The sequence below is a fragment of the Brachyhypopomus gauderio genome, chromosome 9 (assembly GCF_052324685.1).
Source record: "Brachyhypopomus gauderio isolate BG-103 chromosome 9, BGAUD_0.2, whole genome shotgun sequence".
NCBI lineage: Eukaryota > Metazoa > Chordata > Actinopteri > Gymnotiformes > Hypopomidae > Brachyhypopomus > Brachyhypopomus gauderio.
Genome location: NC_135219.1, coordinates 26,435,218 through 26,460,728, shown reverse-complemented (window position 1 = coordinate 26,460,728; position 25,511 = coordinate 26,435,218). Strand labels below are relative to the sequence as shown.

Sequence of the window (25,511 nt, the reverse complement as noted above, 5' to 3'; positions counted from 1 at the left end):
CCAGAAGACAAGAGAAGAGGTTATTGCTCTTCACAAGAATGGCAATGGATATAAAAAGATTGCGAAGTTGTTAAATATTCCAAGAGACACTATCGGAAGTATCATTCGCAAGTTCAAGTTAAAGGGCACAGTGGAAACGTTACCTGGTCGTGGCAGAAAGAAGATCCTGACCGCGACTGCTGTGCGCTACCTGAAGCGTAATGTGGAGAAAAATCCCCGCGTGACTGCTAAGGAACTGAAAAAAGACCTGTCAGATGTGGGCACTGAAGTTTCAGCTCAGACAATAAGGCGCGCACTGCATAACGAAGACCTCCATGCCAGAACGCCCAGACGCACCCCCTTGCTGACTCCAAAGAACAAGAAAAGTCGACTGCAGTATGCCAAAAGTCATGTGGACAAGCCACAAAGGTTTTGGAACAGGTTTTGGAAACTAAATTAGAACTGTTTGGGACAATGGACCAGCGCTATGTTTGGAGAAGGAAGAACCAGGCTTATGAACAAAAGAACACCTTGCCTACTGTGAAGCATGGCGGGGGGTCAATTATGCTTTGGGGCTGTTTTGCTTCTAATGGTACAGGAAAGCTTCAACGTGTGCAGGGTACCATGAATTCCCTTCAGTACCAGGAGATCTTGGAGGAAAATGTGATGGAGTCAGTCACAAACCTGCGGCTTGGGAGACGTTGGACCTTCCAACAGGACAATGATCCGAAGCACACATCCAAGTCCACTAGAGCATGGTTGAACATGAAAGGCTGGAACATTCTAGAGTGGCCATCGCAATCACCAGACTTAAATCCAATTGAGAACCTCTGGTGGGACCTAAAGAAGGCAGTTGCAGTGCGCAAGCCTAAGAATGTGACTGAACTGGAGGCTTTTGCCCATGAAGAATGGGCTAAGATACCCATAGGTCGCTGCAAGACACTTGTGTCAAGCTATGCTTCACGCTTGAAAGCTGTCATAACTGGAAAAGGATGTTGTACTAAGTACTAAAAAATAATATCACTAGGGGGTTGAATAAAACTGATAATGATGTGAGCACAGTAAAGACATTTGTGGTTATTCCATCATAAATATTATGTTATGTTTGTCTAATTTATAAGTGCCTCTTTGATATAATTGTAAATAAGATGACTGAAATGATCAAAATCAATGTCAAACTGGCCAAAACACTTTATTTCAGTGGGGGTTGAATAAATTTGATCACAACTGTAACTACACCCTGCAAACCACGACCAGGACTAATAGAAAACTATGACGGACATTCCTCAATTTTTGGTTACTTAACTTTCCCTATTTATTGCTTAATTTTTATATTGTTATTATGCTGTCCATTGCTGACCAGTGGAGAATGGATTCCACGTTTCCTCTCAAGATTTCTTCCTCATGCTCTAGGGATTTTTTCCTTGTCAGTGTCACTTCTGGCTTGGTCACTGGTGACTTGGACATATGTAAAGCTGCTTTGTGACAACAGTTCTAAAATGTGCTATACATTTGACTTCGACTTAGTTTGTCTTAATACAGTCATCTATTTTCTAACCTTTTACACACACCAGGTAATGGAAGCTGAGGCTAAATAAATAACTATGAAAATATGTTTCTTTCTCATCTTACTCTTTTGTCTGTATGGAGATACTCTACATCTGCTGACGTGAAGTAGTCACCCCTCTCCTTTGTCTTTATGAACTTTTTGTCTGCCAGCCATAATGTAATGCAATTAACCCCCTAATGTGGCAACCATCAGATCCCTGGAAAGTACTGATGGTTGCCCATCTTTGTAGAGAATCAACAACTCCCGCCTTTGTTTGTATTCCAGCCACTTTATTAGGTACACCTGTCCATATAAAGGGACCTATATATATATGACCTCTGCCTGTCCTCTCAGCTTATCTTTTGTATTGACCTGTGAGCATTCGTATCCTGTCTCAGCCAGAGACCGTATGTATAAGTGGACTGGACGACATGAGTGAAAAGTGAAGCCTCCAGCAATCTAGTGGCTGGCTGCAGTACAACTTTTAACCCTGCCTATTCCCATGTAAGTGAACGGGCTGGACGAGTAACTTTGAATTTTTATTACACGTAAAATACGTTTTTTGAGCAACTATAGTCAATTCTATAAGACCCCATTGCGTTAGTATGTCTCCCAGTGTTTTTCTCTATGATAAACAGATTTTATAGAAGTTATTAAGTGTTACTTAAAGGGGTATGGTGATAAGGTGATTGACATCTAATACCAGATGCTCAAACGTGGACGTGCTCAACAGCAAAACTCTATCAAAACTCTCTACAGCAAAACTCTCGACAGCAGTATTAAAACCTTTTAACTTTGTTTATTTTGTAAAACGTCAAAAGTGTCTTTACACCACACCTCAATGTCTTGTTCTGCAGTAAATTGTTTTAACAGACCATTATGGTCAAGTTCTTTGCAGTTCTTTCGGTAAGTAGCTCAGTTACTGACTTCCGGGTAAGGGTACGCTGTGCGCGTCTGTGCTGCCGCTCCTTCACCTGTGTTTCTCTTTGCTTATTTTCTTATCTATTTATTTTGTCATCATTAAACTATCTCAGTATACTCTTACATCTCTGGATTAAACAAGGATTGCTCTTGGTGGATCTATTCTGAGTCGCGTGAACTCACTGAAACTACTGCAACTACCCACTTTGCTTAGCCGGCAGCTTGTGTTTACCTGCGAGCTCTCTGTGTGCCGTCATCAGCCCCCTGGGATTCGACATGCATGAGTGAGTTTTTCCCATCTCTCTCTGTCTGTTGTTTCATACCAGTCTGTGATCGGTGATACTTATCGCCGATTTTCAGCCTGTGGTGCTGGTCGGTAACACGGGCTAACGCAGCGTAAGCATTAGTTTCTCCGCTATTGCTATTGTGACTATGCTGATCCCCGTGCTGATCCCCGTGCATTCTCGATCCCATACCTACATCACTGCTAAAACAGGGCGTCTCTTCTCTTTCCTCCTCTATCTGTCATCTTGTTAATCTTTCTCTTGTTTCTGGTCACGTTCCATTAGATCTAAAGACATCTGCCATCACCACGGTTATCAAAAAACAAAATCTTGACACTACTGTTTTAAATAATTATCGCCCAATATCTAATCTACCATTTCTCTCAAAGATCCTTGAACGTGTGGTGGCCTCCCAACTACTCCAGTACATGTCTTCCAATAATCTTTTTGATATTTTCCAGTCTGGTTTCCGTGCTCGGCACAGCACTGAGACCGCCCTTGTTTATGTGCTAAATGACCTTCTTCTCTCCTCTGATAATGGCCATGCCTCTCTTCTTCTACTCCTCGATCTCACTGCTGCCTTCGATACAGTCAATCATTCAATCATTCATGCTGCTCTCACGGCTCCGTGATCTTGGGTTTTCTGGCACCGTTATTTCTTGGTTCACTTCATACCTCTCGGATAGGCGTCAGTTTATACGCTTGGGTAATAGTAAATCAGATTTAGCTCCGGTTGCTCAGGGTGTTCCTCAGGGCTCAGTGCTAGGACCACTGCTTTTTACTATTTATATTCTGCCACTCGGTGAGTTGTTACGACAGTATGGATTAAAATACCATCTCTATGCTGATGACACTCAGCTTTATCTCAGCTTTAAGCCTCATGCACCTTTCCCACCCCCATTCATCACTAAATGTATATCTGACCTCAACCTGTGGCTACATGCCAATTTTCTTTTATTAAATGCCCATAAGACTGAGTTTCTTATTATTGGCACTAAGTCTATGGCCCTTCCCCTTGCCAATACATCGCTTACTGTTGCTGGTATGCCGGTCAAATCGTCACCTGTTGCACGTAATCTTGGGGTTCTGTTTGATCCGACTCTTTCATTCGAACCTCAGATACGTTCACTCACTAAATCAGCCTTCCTTCAACTCCGCAATATCTCCCGCCTACGTTCATTTCTGTCTCCTACATCTGCTGAAACCTTGGTTCATGCTCTCATCACTTCCAAACTAGACTACTGCAACTCTCTCTTCTATGGTCTTCCCTCTAAGTCTCTTCGGTCCCTTCAGACTGTTCAGAATGCTGCTGCTCGTGTTCTGACCCAGTCAAGGAAGTACGACCATATAACACCTGTCTTAGAGCGTCTTCATTGGCTTCCGATAAGTCTCCGTATCCGGTACAAAATTCTATTACTTACTTTCAAAGCACTCTCTGGTTTGGCTCCCGTATATCTGGCTAATCTTTTGCACCGCTATGTCCCTACTCGCCGGCTTCGGTCATCTGACACTGGACTATTAGTTGTTCCCAGATTCAAGTTAAGCACCATGGGTGGTCGATCTTTCAGTGTGGTGGCTCCGACTCTCTGGAACTCTCTTCTCCTCTCCCTCCGTCTCTTACCATCTCTTAACGCATTCAAGGCTCAACTAAAGACCCACCTATTTAATCAACATTTTCTCACAACTTCCTGAACTTAGGTCTGTTCTATGGGATTTTCTTTTTCTTTTTATTGTCTGTTCTTGTCCGTGTTGTTTTTTTTTTTTTTGTATTTCTCTGTACAGCGTCCTTGGGTACTTTGAAAGGCGCTATAGAAGTGGAAATTATTATTATTATTATTATTATTATTAGTTAGATATTTGACTAGCTAGCCAAATGTTAACTTTAAGTCCTCTCAGGTTAGCAAATTGTGCTAGCTAGTTCGTAGTTTAGCGAATTGAACAAAATGTACTTGAAGCATAGATTGTGTATACATGTGTGTCTGTGTGTATACACCAGAGACCATATATATACAGTCATGGCAAAAAACAAAAAAATTGAGAATGATACAAATATTAATTTTTACAAAGTCTACTGCTTCAGTTTTTATAATGGCAATTTACATATACTCCAGAATGTTATAGTGATCAGCTTAACAGCAATTAATTGCAAACTCAATATTTGCCAAGAAAATGAACTTTATCCCCCAAAACACATTTCAACTTCATTGCAGCCCTGCCTTAAAACGACCAGCTAACATCGTTTCAGTGATTGCTGTGTTTGTTGATGAGGACAGGGCTGGAGATCAATCTGTCATGATTAAGTAAGAATGACACCACTGGACACTTTAAAAGGAGACTGGTGCTTGGCATCATTGTTTCTCTTCTGTTAACCATGGTTATCTCTAAAGAAACACGTGCAGTCATCATTGCACTGCACAAAAATGGCCTAACGGAAGAGTATCGCAGCTAGAAAGATTGCACCTCAGTAAACAATCTATCGCATTATCAAGAACTTCAAGGAGAGAGGTTCCATTGTTGCCAAAAAAGCTCCTGGGCGCCAAAGAAAGATCAGCAAGCACCAGGATCGTCTCTTAAAAGTGTTTCAGCTGCGGGATTGGGCTACCAGCAGTGCAGAGCTTTCTCAGGAATGGCAGCAGGCAGGTGTGAGTGCATCTGCATGCACTGTGAGGCGGAGACTCTTGGAACAAGGCCTGGTCTCAAGGAGGGCAGCAAAGAAGCCACTTCTCTCCAGAAAAAAATACATCAGGGACAGACTAATATTCTACAAAAGGTACAGGGAGTGGACTGCTGAGGACTGGGGTAAAGTCATTTTCTCTGATGAATCCCCTTTGGAATTCATCCCCCCTTGGAAAACAGCTTGTTCGGAGAAGACGAGGTGAGCGCTACCACCAGTCTTGTCTCATGCCAACTGTAAAGCATCCTGAAACCATTTATGTGTGGGGTTGCACAAATACTTTGTGGATATATTTTTAACTCCGGCTACAACAACCTCCGCAAGCCATCGAAAGACCTTTTCGACTGAAAACATCTTCGACATCTTAACCGAAGCTAAGTATCTTCGTATTTCATCATGTCTGAGTCGCTTGTTGCTTGTGTTGAGTGTGGCATGTATAGCTACTCTTCTTCCGTCAGTAGTGATAATAATTTTATTTGTGTGAAGTGTAGATTAATTATTAATATGATGGAGAAGATTTCGCTTTTAGAGGAGCGCATCCGGGCTTTAGAAAGTCCTAGAGAGTTTGTAGCAGCTAGCGCAGCTAGCGTAACAGCTAGCGCAGCTAGCGTAGATAGCGTAACAGGCCCGGGTTGCACAGCCGTAGCTAGCGAGCCCTCAGGTCCGGCATTAGAGCCCTCGCAGCGGGGTGAATGGGTGACGTCTCGGCGGCATAACCGTAGGGCTGTGCACCGTTCGTCTCAGGTTCCCGTGTCAAACAGGTTTGCCCCACTCAGTATTACACCGACTGAGCGACTTGTTAAAAGAGCTCTGGTGATAGGAGACTCACAGCTCAGACACGTGAATGTAGCGACTAGTTTAGAGACACCAGCGGCCATAATCAAGTGTATCCCGGGGCTAGAGCGCCTGACATCAGGGCTAATCTTAAGGTGCTGGCTAAACGTAAATATTCTAAGATAGTTATACACGTCGGCACCAATTATGTGGGATTGAGACAGTCTGAGATCACTAAGGATAATGTTAAAGAGGTGTGTGAGTTAGCGGGGACGATGTCAGATGCAGTAATATGCTCTGGTCCCATTCCAGTTCGGCACCGCTGAAGATATCTCTGAAGAATGTAAAACTTTCAAGAATGCTTTCAAAACAGTAACCCAGCAAACACACAAAATCCTCACCTTTCTTACAACTTTACTACAACACTGTGTTTAAGTTATTGTGACAGCACTGGAGAAATAGTGCAATTGATTATATCTATGTTCACTGCAACGGAGAGATGAAATAATTCTGGCAATTTGGGACTACGGAGTGTTTAAACGGTAAAAAAAATAATAATAATAACGAAAATGTGGAGTACATGTACATTGTTTTTTTTCTTCTACGTGGTGTTGCTGGTTCTCGCGAGAGTTTCGTTTTCGTGTTCTCGTGTTTTTGGACGGCAGCCAGATGAGTCAGCGATTCCCCAGTCGTTTAATTCGTGAGCCCGCGTCGCCGATCAGTCATGTAGTGTGAAAGCCACAACAACTGAAAGACTCGCGATTACAGCACAACCAGTCGTGTAGTGTGAACGGCACAAAAACCTGACGACTGAAAAGTCGTGTAGTGTGAACCTGGCTTTAGCTAGACAAGGGGGCCCTACAGTGGGAGGGGCCCAAGGCAATTGCCTAGCAACGCCTCTATGCAAAGACCGCCTCTGGCACTATCATTCGTAGGCATGGTATTAGCTTCCATTGCTACACAGATGATACTCAGTTGTATATATCTTCTAATCCAGATATCACTACACCTCTCAAGATTGAGAACTGCGTCCAGGACATTAAAAACTGGATGGCATCTAATTTTCTTCAACTAAATTCTGACAAGACTGAGGTGCTGATTCTTGGGCCTAAAGCTGCTAGAAGCAATTGGGCTGATATTCCCCTTACCCTAGATGGTTTTTCAGTAACACCTAAATCTACTGCAAAAAGTTTAGGTGTCACTATTGATTCTGATCTTTCATTTGACGGACATATATGCAATGTCACTAAGACTGCCTTTTTCCATTTACGTAATATCGCCAAGCTGAGACACTTACTTTCATTAGCTGACGCAGAGAAACTGGTCCATGCTTTTGTCTCATTGAGATTGGACTACTGTCATAGTCTTCTAATTGGATGCTCTAAACAGTCCATAAAGAAGCTACAACTTGTACAAAATGCTGCAGCAGCTAGAGACCTAACTAAGGCTAGGAAATTCGATCATATTAGTCCCACTCTCGCCGCATTACACTGGCTTCCGATTAAATATCGCATTGAATTTAAAGTTCTTCTGTTAACCTATAAGGTGTTAAATGGTCTTGCCCCACAATATCTGAGTGAACTCATTGCTTACTACAACCCATCTCGCCCTTTGCGCTCCCAAAACGCTGGATTTCTCCTAGTTCCAAAAATTTGTAAGACTACAGCCGGAGGCAGAGCTTTCTCCTTTAGAGCCCCCCAATTATGGAATAGCCTTCCAGCTCTAATCCGAGATTCTGACACAGTTCCAATCTTTAAATCTAGACTTAAGACTCACCTGTTTAATCAAGCCTTCAGCTAATATTCCCCTTGTAAGGTGTAGGGCTCGGGGGACCCAGACGTTGAGATTTCTGGTAATCTGAGATGTTGATGCTGTCATCCAACTGTGTCATGGCATCACTCAGTTGTGACTATGACTTGACTGGAAAGCAATGTCTCAGTGAGCCCTCATGACTGTGGTCACCTCTGAACCCCTCCCTTTAGTTATGCTGCTATAGATTAGCCTGTCGGAGCCACATGCTCATCACTGGCACGTGAGCTATGCACATTTAAATCAATGGTGGTTTAAATTCATGTCCACTCTGTCTGTATTTCTATCTTCTTGCATGCCTCCACCCAAGACGATTGGATACAGGCACCTGCAGGCACCTGGGGGATGGTCTGGCCTGCTGGTGGATGTGCGGATGCCGGGGTTGGATGAGCCGTTGCCACGAGGGTTCGTGCTGATGCTGGCCCGCCTGAGGCCCACCGCCTGCACCGAGGGGACTGAGGCTGCTTGGCTGGGGAACAGGAGCCTAGACTGTTGCTGTAGAACTTTGGAACCACCCTGCGACCACAGACTTGTGTTAACGGGCCGCCCAATGGAGGATGGGTTCCCTTTTGATTCTTGGTCCTCCCGAGGTTTCTTCCCTATAGGGAGTTTTTCCTCACCACTGTCGCCTTTGGCTTGCTCATTAGGGATCTGGACACATACAATTGTAAAGCTGCTTTGTGACAACGTGTGTTGTGAAAAGCGCTATATACAGTTGTGATCAAATTTATTCAACCCCCAATGCTGCGAAGGGTTTTATGGAATTCAGTGCACATTTGTAATTGTGTTCATAATGAAATCTTACAAGGACTTGTTAAAGAACTAAATGCAACTAAGATAGCATCAATTTTTTTTGTCATAAAGTATTAAATGGCCTTTTTGTGATTTCTTCATTGACACAATTATTCAACCCCTTTACGACTACCACTCCTAAGAACAGAGGTTCATTCCAGTGTTTTCCATCAGGTATTGAAAACATCTGTGGATGTCAACGAGCAGCAATCAAGCATGATAAGCACCAATTAGGCAGATTTAAAAGGACTGTGATACTCAGCTCCTTCTAGACATCTACTGGTGTGTTTCCAAGCATGGTGAAGGCAAGAGAATGGTCCCAGAAGACAAGAGAAGAGGTTATTGCTCTTCACAAGAATGGCAATGGATATAAAAAGATTGCGAAGTTGTTAAATATTCCAAGAGACACTATCGGAAGTATCATTCGCAAGTTCAAGTTAAAGGGCACAGTGGAAACGTTACCTGGTCGTGGCAGAAAGAAGATCCTGACCGCGACTGCTGTGCGCTACCTGAAGCGTAATGTGGAGAAAAATCCCCGCGTGACTGCTAAGGAACTGAAAAAAGACCTGTCAGATGTGGGCACTGAAGTTTCAGCTCAGACAATAAGGCGCGCACTGCATAACGAAGACCTCCATGCCAGAACGCCCAGACGCACCCCCTTGCTGACTCCAAAGAACAAGAAAAGTCGACTGCAGTATGCCAAAAGTCATGTGGACAAGCCACAAAGGTTTTGGAACAGGTTTTGGAAACTAAATTAGAACTGTTTGGGACAATGGACCAGCGCTATGTTTGGAGAAGGAAGAACCAGGCTTATGAACAAAAGAACACCTTGCCTACTGTGAAGCATGGCGGGGGGTCAATTATGCTTTGGGGCTGTTTTGCTTCTAATGGTACAGGAAAGCTTCAACGTGTGCAGGGTACCATGAATTCCCTTCAGTACCAGGAGATCTTGGAGGAAAATGTGATGGAGTCAGTCACAAACCTGCGGCTTGGGAGACGTTGGACCTTCCAACAGGACAATGATCCGAAGCACACATCCAAGTCCACTAGAGCATGGTTGAACATGAAAGGCTGGAACATTCTAGAGTGGCCATCGCAATCACCAGACTTAAATCCAATTGAGAACCTCTGGTGGGACCTAAAGAAGGCAGTTGCAGTGCGCAAGCCTAAGAATGTGACTGAACTGGAGGCTTTTGCCCATGAAGAATGGGCTAAGATACCCATAGGTCGCTGCAAGACACTTGTGTCAAGCTATGCTTCACGCTTGAAAGCTGTCATAACTGGAAAAGGATGTTGTACTAAGTACTAAAAAATAATATAACTAGGGGGTTGAATAAAACTGATAATGATGTGAGCACAGTAAAGACATTTGTGGTTATTCCATCATAAATATTATGTTATGTTTGTCTAATTTATAAGTGCCTCTTTGATATAATTGTAAATAAGATGACTGAAATGATCAAAATCAATGTCAAACTGGCCAAAACACTTTATTTCAGTGGGGGTTGAATAAATTTGATCACAACTGTAAATAAATTTGACTTGACTTGACTTGAAGGCAGAGGCAAGGCTCTCTCACAGTCTTGCCTAAAAACACAGCCATGAATAAAGAATTGTACCAGAATGTCCTCCGAGAGCAACTTCTCCCAACCATCCAAGAGCAGTTTGGTGATCAACAATGCCTTTTCCAGCATGATGGAGCACCTTGCCATAAAGCAAAGGTGATAACTAAAAAACTAACTAAACTAAAAAACAGAGATTTTGGGTGCATGGCCTAGAAACTCCCCAGATTTTAATCCCATTGAGAACTTGTGGTCAATCAAGAGACGGGTGGACAAACAAAAACCTACACATTCTGACAAAATGCAAGCACTGATTGTGCAAGAATGGACTGCTGTCAGTCAGGATTTGGTCCAGAAGTTGATTGAGGGCATGCCACGGAGAATTGCAGAGGTCCTGAAGAAGGGTCAACACTGCAAATATTGACTTGCTGCATTAACTCATTCTAACTGTCAATAAAAGCTTGTTACTTATAATATGATATTTCTGTATGTGATAAAAACATCTGACAAACACATAAAAACCAGAGGGCAGCAGATCATGTGGAAATATAATATTTGTGTCATTCTCAAAACTTTTGGCCATGACTATACGGTATACACATACAAGATTATTTATGTATGTATAGTTGAAGTCATTCACATTAAACCTCATAAAACTAACTGTGCTTTTTATATTTGGCTCTGTTAGCCAATAGCTTTTTTAACTTTTAAATTTTTTAAGTGAAACAATATCTTTGTTCAGTAGTAAATAGCTGTGTGGCTTATTTCTAACAGACCATCTGGTTGAGTTTGGATTTTTTTCTGTAACTTGATTAACCTAGTCGTCATCGTACAGCAATTTGTAATTCGTAGCAACATTCCGCTGAAAGTCAAGTTCAGTGAAGCACAGTCTGTATGAGCAACCCCGTCTATACTGGTGGGCGTATCCTAACTAATATGATCAGAGTTGGGGCGGAGATACTGTCCTGCCTACCGGTTCTAATGCGCATGCTCTGGTGGAGATACTGTCCTGCCTACCGGTTCTAATGCGCATGCTCTGGTGGAGATACTGTCCTGTCTACCAGTTCTAATGCGCATGCTCTGGTGGAGATACTGTCCTGCCTACCGGTTCTAATGCGCATGCTCTGGTGGAGATACTGTCCTGCCTACCGGTTCTAATGCGCATGCTCTGACGGAGATACTGTCCTGCCTACCGGTTCTAATGCGCATGCTCTCGCTCCAATTTTCATCTACTGCGCAAGCGCATCCAAGATGGCAGCATCCATGACGGCCATCTTGGTGGCTTCAAAAATTCACAATGGGAGTCAACGGTGACGTACCGTCCATTATGTATACGGTCTCTGGTCTCAGCCATGTCGCAGATGTCACACTCACTTTTGTTAAATTTTACTAACAGCTAAATTTTACTTGATCAGCATTATGTCTCCCTGGCATACTAAAAAACAAACAAACAAAAACACTAAGCTTCAAAGTCAGTTGTCATAACATGCCATGTCATGCCAACCCACAAGTCATGTGTCATGGCACATCCTAATGTCATGACAACCTGTCAGTTATTATGACAGCATGACATCCAAATTAATAAGAGCATCTTTTTTGACAACAGAGGCAGTGGTCATGAAACAGGTTGAAGACAGAATAACCGCTCGGTATTCATGCAATTGTGGAAATACTTTGTAATGAGGAAGTAACAGTGATGAGTATAAAAACACAGGTGAAAAGGTGTAGACATTTAGTAATCAGGGGAGGTGGGTGTCTGGAATGTGGAATTATTGGTGAAGCCGGAGTGAATGACAGCAAGGTGTGTGGCTGTATGGTCAGAGGCGTTGTTCATTCTAGGAAGCATGACATCATGAAGGACTTATATAGGTGGCAAGCATTCTTTAAAGCTGCAAACGTCTGTGATACCAACAATTTTAGTCAACTAGGCTAAGATGCACTATCAGTACAGTAACAAAAAATGTGCACTGAGCTCAATTGTTGATTCAATCACAAGATAAGTAAATGGTGTTGGAACTTACAATGTGTAGCATGATGTAGTCACCGAGTCGAGGGGCACTATCGATGCGAACCAAAATTCCATCTTTGATGGTGGTACTGAAGCCTACAGCCAGTCGGTCGGTTCTTGTGCTGGGTCGCTCATTGCTGGGCCATGTGTAGGTAATCGAACCGCCACCTTTGCCAAAGATATATGTGGTGCCTGCTGCAGAAATATAAAGAATATATAACAAAGGTTTAAAAGCTATGAGTAGGCCTCAAGAGTTTCAGCTGATGTGGAGTTGATGGGGACAGGTTCATCAATATAGTATTCCTTTAGAGGTTAGCACAATATTTGTTTAAGTGAGAAATGAACAACACAACTATAACACAACTCTTGTTTCTGGCTACAATCTGCAGATTGTTATTCACAAGTTGTTATAGGTTTTGATAAAACCAGTGTAAACGCAAAGATGGCGGCGCGTATAGACGCAGCGGCACACAGCTCTCCTTACTTGTGTACTTTATTCTGTTTTTTGTGTGCTGTTTTAGTATGTTGTATGTTGTTTATGAACTCCTACAAACACTACAACCGTATGGATCTACTGTACATCAGATTTCAACAGGAAATGGTCATCAGTAGCGGTTTTCATCGCACTCAAAACATTCCGGACAAGACAGCGAGACCAGCGGGATCTCCGTGGATTGTTATCGGGTCTGGCAAGTGACGTAGGCGGCATGGTGAGAGGAAGCTGGACTGCTGAATAAGCTAAGGAAACGGCCACTCAAACCACTGCTGCCAAGCCTCCATCTCTTAAACGCCAGATCCATGGTACACAAAACAGACAATTTAAAGTTACAACTAGCTGGAAATCATCTATGTGCATGAAGGTTGGTGCAATAGTAGCATTATAATGAACAGGCACTGTTCTTCTGACAGAGTTCATGTCGGTGAAATGCAGACCATTTTACTTGCCCAGGGAACTAACTGTAGTTATCATTACCGCAGTCTACATTCTACCGGACGCCAATGTAAAAACAGCTCTTACTCTGTTGCTGAACATTATCAATAACCATCAGCGTGCCTATCCAAATAGCATTCACATCATCGCAGGGGACTTTAACAAGGCTAATCTCAAAAATGTTTTACCAAAAATATACCAACATGTGAACAAGAGGGGAGAATTCACTGGATCATGTATATTCCAAGATCAAGCATGTTTACAGAGCCATACCCCTCCCCCACCTGGGTCAGTCAGACCGCCTCTCTCTGTTCCTCATCCCTGCATACACCCCCCTTATCCGACAAACAAGGCCCAAAAGGATCACCATTACCACCTGGCCCGATGACGCCCTTACCAGACTACAGGACTGCTTTGAACAAACACAGTGGGAAGTTTTCCAGCATGAAGACCTGACTGAATACATCAGACACTGTACTGTCTTACATCAGACACTGTACTGTCTTACATCAGACACTGTACTAATACAGTCACAGTGGAAAAGTCAATCCGAGTATAAACCAAAAACCATGGATAACTAACCAGGTCTGAGCGCTCCTCCAGGCCTGTGACTCCTTCAGATCGGGCGACAGGGCATTATATAGAGCTACGTGTGACAGATCATTATATAGAGCCACGTGTGCTGACCTGAGGAAGGGCATCAGAACTGCCAAAGCAGAGCACAGGAAGAAAATAGAGGAGCAGTTCAACAACAACCCTCGTGAACATCCAGTCCATCACCAATTACAGAGGCTGTGCTACGACACCCGGTGACCCAGATACAGCACTAGCAGAGGAACTGAACTGTTTTTATGCCCGCTTTGAAGGCACAGCTTCTGAATACAATTTCCTCCCCTCAACCACAATCCACTCCAGTCACTGGTCCCCCCCCCACTCATTCTTGCAGCTGAGGATGTAAGACAGGTGCTTCGTGCTGTGAATCCCAAGAAGGCTGCAGGCCCGGATGGTGTACCAGGGAAGGTGCTTAAGGCATGTGCTGACCCGTTAGCACAGGTCTTCACCAAAATCTTCAACCTGTCACTGGAACAAGCTGTTATCCCACCTTGCTTGAAATCAGCCACCATCATTCCAGTCCCCAAAAAATCACCTACAACCAGCCTCAATGACTTTTACCCGGTAGCACTCACCCCAGTAATCACAAAGTGCTTTGAGAAACTAGTTCTGAAACATATCAGAACCTGTCTCCCCCCTACTATGGACTCACATCAGTTTGCATACCGGACCAACAGATCCACAGAAGTTGCAATATCCATCGCCCTCCATTCAGCAGTGAGTCACCTGGAGAAACGGGGGAGCTACGTTAGGACGCTCTTCAGTGACCACAGCTCTGCCTTTAATACCATAATACTGGACATACGTTAGGACGCTCTTCAGTGACCACAGCTCTGCCTTCAATGCCATTCAGCAGTGAGTCACCTGGAGAAACGGGGGAGCTACGTTAGGATGCTTTTCATCGACCACAGCTCTGCCTTTAATGCCATAATACCAGACATTATGATCACCAAATTAGCCAATCTGGGGCTTCCACCATTGACCTGCTCCTGGATAAAGGACTTTCTGATCAACCGTCCCCAACAGGTGAAACTGGGTCCTCATCTCTCCTCCGTCTGCACCCTAAGAACTGGCTCCCCCCAGGGGTGTGTGCTCACTCTACACATCCGTCTGCACCCTAAGCACTGGCTCCCCCCAGGGGTGTGTGCTCACTCTACACATCCGTCTGCACCCTAAGAACTGGCTCCCCCCGGGGGTGTGTGCTAAGCCCACTTCTCTACTCACTCTACACATCCGACTGCACCCCTGCCCACTGTAGGGGTTTCACCTACTAATCCTTTAAAGTAGATATAATTTGTTTTACCTTAATTATTAATCAGTCTCATTAATTTAGAATCAGTCTCATATTCTAATTATACCAGAACCACAAGTTTAGTTATCAACTAAAGGTAATTAATGGTGTGGTATCTGAAGGATTTAACTATGAATTATTTGGAAGGTTTAAAAAAAGGAAAGACGTTTTTAATCAGCCTCAATTTTGTTTTAACTAGCTAACTGCAAGCTAATAGGGCAGCCATCTTATGACAGTTTTATTTCATAGGGAGCCAGAGTGTACGCGACGTGTGAAGAAAAAAATTGTGTATTTTCTGTCTGTCACAGGTATGTTCATTTGATTTTGAAGGTGAAAATTCATTTGTGTATTGTATTTTCTTGTGAAAAATGACACCTCCACACAAGGGAATTTTGTATGGAATTATTTATTATTACAAGTTCATACATGGTTCATTGATTACATAGAATGAGTTAGCATAATTCATACTATGTCTTAACATGTAATATCATGGCCAGCGTGTATTTATGCAATGTTAAGGCTTCCTCCCTCAGACAGTGGCGTTTTACATTGATGAGGGGAGCCAGAGTGTACGCGACGTGTGAAGACAAAAATTGTGTATTTTCTGTCTGTCAGTAAACGTGGTGAACTCCATCCTGCGTCCTGTTATTTGTACACGGATTGTTGAAGAATTCACATCCGTTACAACTATCTAAACAAAGTTGAACACAAAACACTGAAAAGGTTTTAGTTAAACTTTGATAAGTCTACAGTTCAAGTAACTATGCCCTTTGATAAACTAAGCCCAGCAGTTAGACTCTCACGTGTTGAGGATTTTGGGTGGTTTGTTGTCCTCCCGGAATTAGGAGGGAATTTCCACCCACAAGTTCCTCGATGATAAAGCGACGTCGTCCAGGTGTGCTGGGAATCGTCCTACTGGATATGAAGTCCAGGAATGTGAGTCTCTCACGGTTTAACAGAGAATTGATCGCCTTTGTTTCAGTCCGTCTGGCCGCGTAACAAGTTTGCATCAAGCTTGATTGAAGTAAATCGATGAATCTGTTGCCGCGGTAACATTGATCAGTTCCTGGTTAGATTGCACTGTACCTCGGGCTCGTTAATGAAGTAATACGACTCTCAGCTGTTTGCTGTTAGTCGTACCAAAGTTCTCGTGCTCTCAAAGAAAACCAGAGAGAGAGAAATGGCGGAGCCTCTCTTTAATAGGTCTAACCTCGGTGTCGGTCAAACCAGAGAGAGAGAGATGGATGGCTGATCAGGGTATTTAAGTACCTTGATACCGCGTACTTTAGACACACCCTTTCTTCCGTCAAAGCAAGCTTGTTCAATGTGTTGCCAGTGGTACTGCCACCTGCTGGCATGGTACCTACAACACCCAGGGAACATCATTGTGAAATTAGCAGATGACAACTATGGTGCAAGTGATATCATGTAGCTAAAGGTCTTCCTATTCCCCACCAAGAGCATGTAGCCTACATGGAAGTACTCAAGAAATCCACAGTAATGTCCACTTGGAGTCCAAGGCCTCTCCATAGTACCACGCCCTTATCTAAGACGTTGGCCACTATACATCAACAGCATGCAAAACTTTTTTTTTACTAAAACAAAATAGTAACATCTCACAGAAAGTCCAAAAAGTTCATTACCTATAGCCCCCATACTCAAATAGGACATTCTGGACATTGCAATGGAGATGGGCATGAATCCCCAACCCTCTCTATCAAACTTCAATCTCTCTCTCTCCTGCACACACAGAGACTTCCTAACACCATACCTCTTAGTGCACAGCATGCAACAGATAATGATCTTTTTCCATGGTCACCTCATTACAGTCCTGCACTTCAAAATTCCATTCTCTCTAACAAGACCAACAATTAATGAACAGCATGCAGGCTGCTACAAGTATCACATATTTTGTTTTAAATCAACAAATGAATGGTGTGATGAAGAGGTGCATTATCTTATAAGATAATAAGAGGTGCATCTCTTATAAGAAGGTGCATTATTTAGAATCTTGCATTCTAAATAGCTTGGAAGTGACCTGTTGTTATAAATATTATTACATTTCAGAATAGCAACAAATCAGCTAAGATGAATCCTAAGAACACAAGACATGGAACACATCTAACGCCCCCTCCCCCCAGCTAACACACACACACACACACACACACACACACACACACACACACACACACACACACACACACACACACACACAGGTCAGCTACAATGTACAACAGTATAACACTGGTTATATGTCATTACAATGGCACCTATAAGATATGTCTGTTAGGCAGCAAGTGAAAAGTCAGGTAAAGTGCACAAGTGTGAGGTTCTGAATGAGTCTGACAAAGTCCATTTAGATATCTGTGTCCGAGCACTTCCATAATGGCAGGTCTTGAGGGGTGGTTAGTGTCTAGTGTCCTAGAACATCTGGTGAATCAGCAGTGCTGGCTATAATAGAAAGGTGTCATATGCAGTGTCACCCACAATCCATTGCAGCTTGCTGTGTATGGGTTGTGTAGCTGCAGACCAGCTAGAGTGCTCATGCTGACCCCTGTCCACTGCTAAAAGACCCTGCTATGACCATCAGAAGAACTCATCCATGGACCAAATCAAGAAGGTGGCCTCGACTGATGAACCACATACATTTTATTTTATATCATATTGAAAGCCAGCTGCATATGTTGGGACCAAATGCACTTTGGAAAGAAGGAAAGCCCGCTGAAGTGGTGTTATTGTCTGGGCAATGTTCTGATGTTCTGCACAGAAACTTTGGTTCACAGCACTCATGGTAGGCAAACAATTTGACTTTTGAATTTGCTGTAATTCAAAAGTGAAAATAAACTTACAATGGACTTTGTGTAAGTGAACAATGCTGGTTGGGTTCGTGAACAGTGTTGCGAATAACACTGTAACGGCGTCATTTTGTCAGTAACGGGATAATATAATTAGTTACTTTTCCTGTCGTTACAACGCCGTTGACGTTACTGGTCATTAAAAGCGGTGCGTTACTATATATTGGTATACTAACAGTAGCGGACCGCTGCCCAGACTAGTGAGGAGTAACAGATCTCGATAGGTCACAGTTGTACACCTGTTTAACTTAACAATTCATTAAGTGATTGGCTAAGGCAGCGTTATGATAGCCAATCAGAGCCAGTGTTTTTACACGCGCGCCGCAGCACGCCAGTGACACGACACAAACGGAGAAGAGGCCGAAATGGCGTCAGGTGCAAGCCGAAGAAAATTTTGCAATTTCCAAGGCGATATAAACATTATTTAAGAAAATACTTGAAGTTCCTGAATGTCTCCCAGACTGGGTATTTGATTTATTTAATTAAGAATAGAGGTTTTATTGTTGTTTACTTCTGTTGTGAACAAACCAGTTGACTCAGGTTGAGGAATTTAATTTAATTTGATAGATGTAAATGCACTTTATATAGTGTAACTGTTTACTTTTGCTTTTTTTTTTACAAAGATTTAGGATTTTAAAGGATTTTATCCTGCACTGGTCTGTGGATGTGCAATAAATATCAAAAGTTAAACACCTTTCTGATCTACTCATTTCAACTGACTGTGAAAACTGCTTTTTCAAAAACATCCTTATTTATTGGCATATAACCTTTTTTTAACTGTAACGCAAATAGTTACTTTCCCTGGTAACTAGTTACTTTTATTATAGAGTAATTCAGTTACTAACTCAGTTACTTTTTTGAACAAGTAGTGAGTAACTATAACTAATTACAGTGGTACCTCGAGATACGAGTTTAATCCGTTCCAGACCCGTGCTTGTATCTCAAACTGCTCAGTTCTCGAAGCAATTTAACAATGTAAAGTATTGTAATCGGTCCTTAAAAAAGTCACAAAACTAGCGTAAATGTGGAAAAAAAGTTCTTTATTAATAAAGGCACACGCAACATGTATAATTGATTGTAAATTGAAATTTTGCTCGTCTCGGTGCTCGTATCTTGGATCGCTCGTATCTAGAGCAGCTCGTATCTCGAGGTACCACTGTACTTTTTTAAAGTAACGTTCCCAACACTGTTTGTGAATAAACCCCACAGCATCTAAGACCATGGGAAGACAATGAATATTGAAACGTTTTCAATGCCATCTTACAGAATGCTACACAATAGTTTTCAAAAAAGAATTTTTTTAAAAATCTAATGATAAAAAATGAAAGCACACCTTACACAGAAGTTGTGATATGCTCACCAAGAACCATAGGTATAATGCAACATATGTAAGCAAATACAGCTAGTGCAGAATAATACCATGGGCTATCACTGTTTGGAGAGACCCTGTTGGGTTTGTTTACCAAACCCAACATCATCCATCCCCAGCCTTGTCTCTTTGATAATAGTCTGTCAACACAGCCAGAAATGCTAGTGACTGCGCAGTGAGCCAATTAGAAGTGAGAGCTTTTGACATTAGAGTCTTTGCAATTAAAATAAGCTGTCAGCAAATGCAGATGTATATTGAAAGATAAGACATTAGCAACTGTACAACTATACTACTAAAAAGTATTTGAAAGTTACATGTAGTAATAAAACTAGAGGCCAGTTTGTCAGAAAGCCAACAGAAACATTTCTGACACAAAGAAAAGTAAATAACTGCATTCAGCATTTATAAACAGGGCTTCTGCTCTGGACACTACAGCACTGGCATTCAGATTTAAGTCATTAGGATTGATGCTCTATGACAGGACAATCCATCTACAGACAGCCTGTGGTCCATTCTTCATGGCAATCCTATCCTATCCAATATCAGTCCAATCAGACACATTCCTGCTGCCATATTTGATCATGGCTCGCCTTTCTCTGATCATAAATCAGGTATTCCAACAGTTTGCCTCTGAAGATATATCCATCAACTGGAAACAAGACCCCATGGAGAGGAACTCAGCACACTCTGTTAAATGAAAGTCAAGTGCAGTAGATATTACTCAAATGCTCAAAATGGGAAAAAGTGAATTTCAACACACAGATTCTTTAAAAAAAGACAATTCATGTGTATCTCAGCATAGTTGTCTCCTACATAAATAAAATGATCTTAGGGGTATACATTACAGCTTACATAAGAACCCCCCCCCCCCCCCCCCCACAATTACCACTGCTAAATGATACATTGGTTTCTCTTGCTGTATATAGTGATAACAGGTATTTCAAGTCTCAAGCTCATGGAAAAAAACATATGAGGATTATTTAATTCATTTAGGTCTTCTTTGCAATGGAGTCATAAATATGTGCAATGAGGCATAAATATGTGCAATGTGCATTTTAAAATGAGGTTATTTAAGCTTTGAACAGAAATTACAAGGCTATACATGAGCTGCAGAAAACGTACAATCCAGAACATCTGAGCAGCTGGTGAAATTAAAATAACCCCAAGGGCACATATGTGATGCTGAACACTGTGCTCTCAAAAACAAACAACCCATGTTCTCTATTTTACATGCCATTGACTTACAGCAAGGTGAGTCAATATAATACATCACACACAGTTTTATTTATTCCTCCCCTGGTGAAGACCAGTTAACTCTAAAAAACTCATTAAATTGCCCTCTTGCTGAATGAAACCATTAGTTGCTGTAAATCACTTAGATCAAGTTGTGGGGGATGGCTGAGGGCATCTACTAACTACTAACTACTAACACTACTAACACTACTAACACTACTAACTACTAACACTACTAACACTACTAACACTACTACTAACACTACTAACACTACTAACCCTACTACTAACACTACTAACCCTACTAACACTACTAACCCTACTAACACTACTACTAACACTACTAACCCTACTAACCCTACTAACACTACTAACCCTACTAACCCTACTAACCCTACTAACACTACTAACACTACTAACCCTACCAAACAATATGGTGTAGTAGAACAGGCACCACCCACCAGCTAACTGCAAGCAGCTCCAACAGCCAGCCAGATGGAATAGTGCCAACCTCGAATGTTTGGTCTCCCCATCCACCCACCTAGTTTAAAACCTGTCATAATATCCAGGCTTCTGGGCCTGGATATAAAACAGAGCTACAGAAGGACTAGGCAGGAGAGCCATGCTTGTAATGTAATAAGAAACCTCTGGTAGTGAGAAAACATACACAGTCATAATCAGAACCACAGTAATACCAGATGCCTGTAGAGAGTGAATCAGCACGAAAGTAATTCGCTGTCAAAGGTCTGAAATAAAGTAATTCTCACCGCCATTTATCATGAAGATGAGTCAAGTGTCCATTTGTATCAGAGTGATAACACTTATAGTGTCCTTTGAAATACTGATAATCAGATTAGGAAAAAGGCTCATAAAAAGAACATTTACCAACTTGAAAAAAATGATCAAAGTTATGTATAATTATGTTAATGTAATGATCTGGGGTCAAGGCAAGAGTGTTAGACAGAATGTTTCACATTAACAAAATCATGACATGAAGTCACACACAAAATGTCAACACAAAGACTGACAAAGAACGCAGACAACATGCACACTTACATACACTGACAACAATACACAGCACATAAAAATATTATGTATAATAAATACTATATATTCAATATATGAATGTTGAATCTTTCTTTTAATATTATACTGTATTATATTTGTATATATTATTTTTATGTTTATACGCTTCATATAATTTAATCAGTTGCTACTCCTGCTACACGGCAGAACAAATATAAAATGGAATAAATGTTACATTTTGTAATAACCAATTTTTGGCGTCCCATCATAATTTAGAAGTATCACATTCTTCATACAAGTGGGCACCACACAGGGAGTGACGTTTAAACACACTTGCCCCTGACAGCAAGCAAAATGTATCTAAAATGAAGTTGGGAACCCCAGATATATAAACTATAATACGATATTAGCAAGCTACTTGTCCACAGAATGATTCCACTCACATCAAACCAAAGTGATTACCTGTAGTTAGAACCAAGTTCCATAGAGTTTTTAAAAATACAAACATTTAAAAATGAACCTTATACACTTTGCAGCATGGTGCTTCCAAAGGCTTTTTTACAAAACACAGAATCTAAAACATTAAAGCATATGTAACACCATAACTCAAATTTCAGGATATTTTTACAGAAACATTTTATGGAACAATCCATCAATTTTTATCCATCAATTTTATGGATAAAATACAATTATATTTGTTTTTTTTTATATTTGTTATGTTATGTTTTTGAAACATGGGTGAATATTCACACATGTTCTAAAACATTTATACGTATCCCTTCCAAATCTTGCAATTTTGCAATAGTCAATGCGTGATATGAGCTCTGAAAATTTTCATCCATACATATTCAGAATGAACAATAATGTTACCTAGCTTTCTGGGTTCCTCATGCTAGTATGCCTTTCAACCTGTTATAATAACATTATTGCTGTTGTTCCAGTGTCTACTTGGTTCAGAAGAACAAGCCACTTTTTTATGTATATTTGACTAAAAAGAAAACCTGAGAGAGATGAGTTGAGGTCTAATCCTGGTTGAAGGGAAAATCAGAGAGATGAGTTCTGTTGATCAAGACTGCCTCATTTATGTATGGATTTCAATTGGCTTTCACCTTGGACACAAGTGAATTTATTGCAGCATTATGTTGACAACTGTCCACTAATGAAATTAGGACTAAATATTAGATCCTTGTCATCTATAGCATTACTTGTTAATGAAATGATTACCGACCATAATCTATGCTTGCTTTGCTTGAAGGAAACCTGGACTCGGCCAGACGACTATATGGCCCTAAACGAAGCTTCTCCCTCTGGCTATAGATATGTTCATAACCCCTGTCCAAATGGTCGAGGAGGTGGTGTCGCCACACTATATGACGCTGATATAGGTGTCTCTCAAAAGTAAGGCTTCAAGTTTAAATCTTTTGAACATCTCATCCTCATTGTATCAAATTTATCAACCAACAAAGTGACGAAATTGTTTATGTTAATTACTATTGGTTCATACTCTTGAGTTTTTGCAGGAGTTTCCGAAATTCCTGTCTCATGTAGTGCTATGAGCTGATAAGATGATTATAGTTGAAATGAATCTATATATAGTTCTACATGAATCTACATGTATATAGATGGATGGATGATGGTATAGATGGATGATATAGTATATATCATGGAAAAACAGTCTTATTGAATATAAGCATTCCCCCCATACGTCACAATCCTCATACTTTTTGGCTTTAATAGAAAAACATAGGCTAGTTTCTAGCCTAACTAGGAGTCATGAACAAATCGAACCGCTAATCCCACTAGAGTGCAGCAGTAACAATTGTATGAAATTCTTTAATGATAAGATTGATAAAAATTAAGGAAAATTAGTAGTGCTATCTCAGAGCCTGTCAACATGCCAATGCACCTTGACAGCTGTCTGGTCAGCTCTGATGCCCTGTTAGAGTCCTTCTCCCCAATTGGTCGTGAGGAGCTTATTTCATTGGTGGAATCTGCTAAGCCCTCCACATAACAGATGCTGTACCAACCCATCTACTTAAAGAATTACTGCACAGCAATGTAGATCCTTTGCTTACCATAATTAACTATTCTCTCAGCCTGGGTTACATTCACAAATCATTTAAACTTGGAGTCATCAAGCGGCTAATAAAAACCCTGGTCTAAATCCCCAGGAATGTTTCAACTATCTCTAATCTAAGTTGTTCATTTCCAAAATTCTAGACAAAGTAGTTTCTTCACAACTCTCTTCTATCTTACGCCCCCCACTCACAGCGAGCAACTAGCTGAACAACTAGCAACTAGCGTGCCCGTTTGCTCAGCTAGTTGCTCGCCGAGACAAAATTCTCTGCCTCTTGTGCCTGTGAGACATTTATCTAACGTGTTTGATATTTTCAAAATCTCACCGTGTGCGCTCGCCTGAGCAATTTGGCTCAGCAACTTTTCGTCACCAGCCAATTGGAAGCTCGCTTGGTGTCACATGACACTTCGGCGTTAACGCCGTTAACGGTCATCACTAATCAAAAGTAAAGAAAGAAGTTGAACAAATAATAAACAACAACCATGAGATATAAGATAGTTAACATGGCTTATTACATCGAGTTTGGCGATAGTACAAGAAAATAATAATTTAATCAATTCGGTGTTGTGAAACGTGTTTATGAAACACATAGTATATGGAGTGTGTCACGCCTCATTATTACGGCAGCATTACAGAGGTAAGACTATCTCAACTTGAAAGACCTGTTGAACAGTCACTCACATCATTTCCAGGAAATTTACTGCACAATCTTAACACTGGCCAGCCTTTCAACATACCTCCTGTAAACAGTTATCTGCATACATATAGTGGGGAGGGCCCTTTAAGGATTTATCCTGCAGATCAGGCTAAGAGTAATTTTAACACTGTTAGATTTAAATGATGTTCAGTGTTGGAGTTATTTTGCAGAGTTAATCAAATCAGTGTTAATCTAACGAAATGACTCCTGCAAAGTCGTCATGAAACTCCGCCCACTCATTTCACTTTGGCTGAAGAAAGTCTGCGCCATTGTTCTCTTGGAGAAAGATGTACACGGTGAGTGTTATTCATTCAGTCTTATTGAAAAATGTTTAATTTGATTATGTGGAATGCATTATGTACAACAAAACATATATGTACAAAACTGATGCCAGGGACCGAATAGCGAACCTGTTGAGGTGAGTAGCACAGTTAAGGTTAGCATACCTAACCTAGCTAAGTTAGCAAACTGGTATTGAAAACCCATTCAACCCATCTGTGCAGTCAGAACACACACACACACACACACACACACACACACACACACACACACACACACACTAGTGATTACTAGGGGGCTGTGGATCACACGTGCCCAGAGCGGTGGGCAGCCCTAGCCCGGCGCCCGGGGAGCAGTTGGGGTTAGGTGCCTTGCTCAAGGGCATCTCAGTCATGGCCTCAGGTCTGGGAATGGAACCCACAACCCTCCGGTCACAAGACCAGTTCCCTAACCGCCAGACCATGACTGATAATTAAATCAAAACAATACTGGTCTTCAACCAACGTCTGTTTTTATACGCTAGGGTTCCAGCTTTAAATGGTGCAGCAGTTATTGGCGCCAGAATGGAACAGCACTGCAGTTTACGGTGGAACGGGAAAAAACGAAATTGGTGAACGTCAATTTCTGAAAATGATACCACCATTAAAAGGTTAATGTGATTTTGATAGCCTAAACCACTGTATGAAGGTGTATGCAATAGTGTTGTATTATTAAGCAAGGTTATGTGTGTGTTTCACAATTAATGTGTGTGTGTGTGTGTGTGTGTGTGTATGCGTGTATTTATTTTAG

The 25,511-nt window shown here is 41.6% G+C and overlaps 1 protein-coding gene across 5 annotated transcripts in view; it reads right to left on the bottom strand.

The window, feature by feature from the left end:
• The window catches only part of nrxn3b (neurexin 3b), a 233,517-nt gene that overhangs the window by 78,130 nt on the left and 129,876 nt on the right, over positions 1 to 25,511 (bottom strand). For 4 of the 5 annotated variants that reach the window (XR_013133413.1, XM_077018153.1, XM_077018156.1 and 1 more), the window contains exon 17: positions 12,366 to 12,547. Coding sequence is in view for 4 of the 5 variants with exons in the window: in XM_077018153.1 (XP_076874268.1) it covers positions 12,366 to 12,547 (182 nt within the window). In the remaining variant the exon portion in view is untranslated. The remainder of the gene's footprint in view (positions 1 to 12,365; positions 12,548 to 25,511) is intronic. The other variant, XM_077018155.1, reaches the window with a different exon arrangement.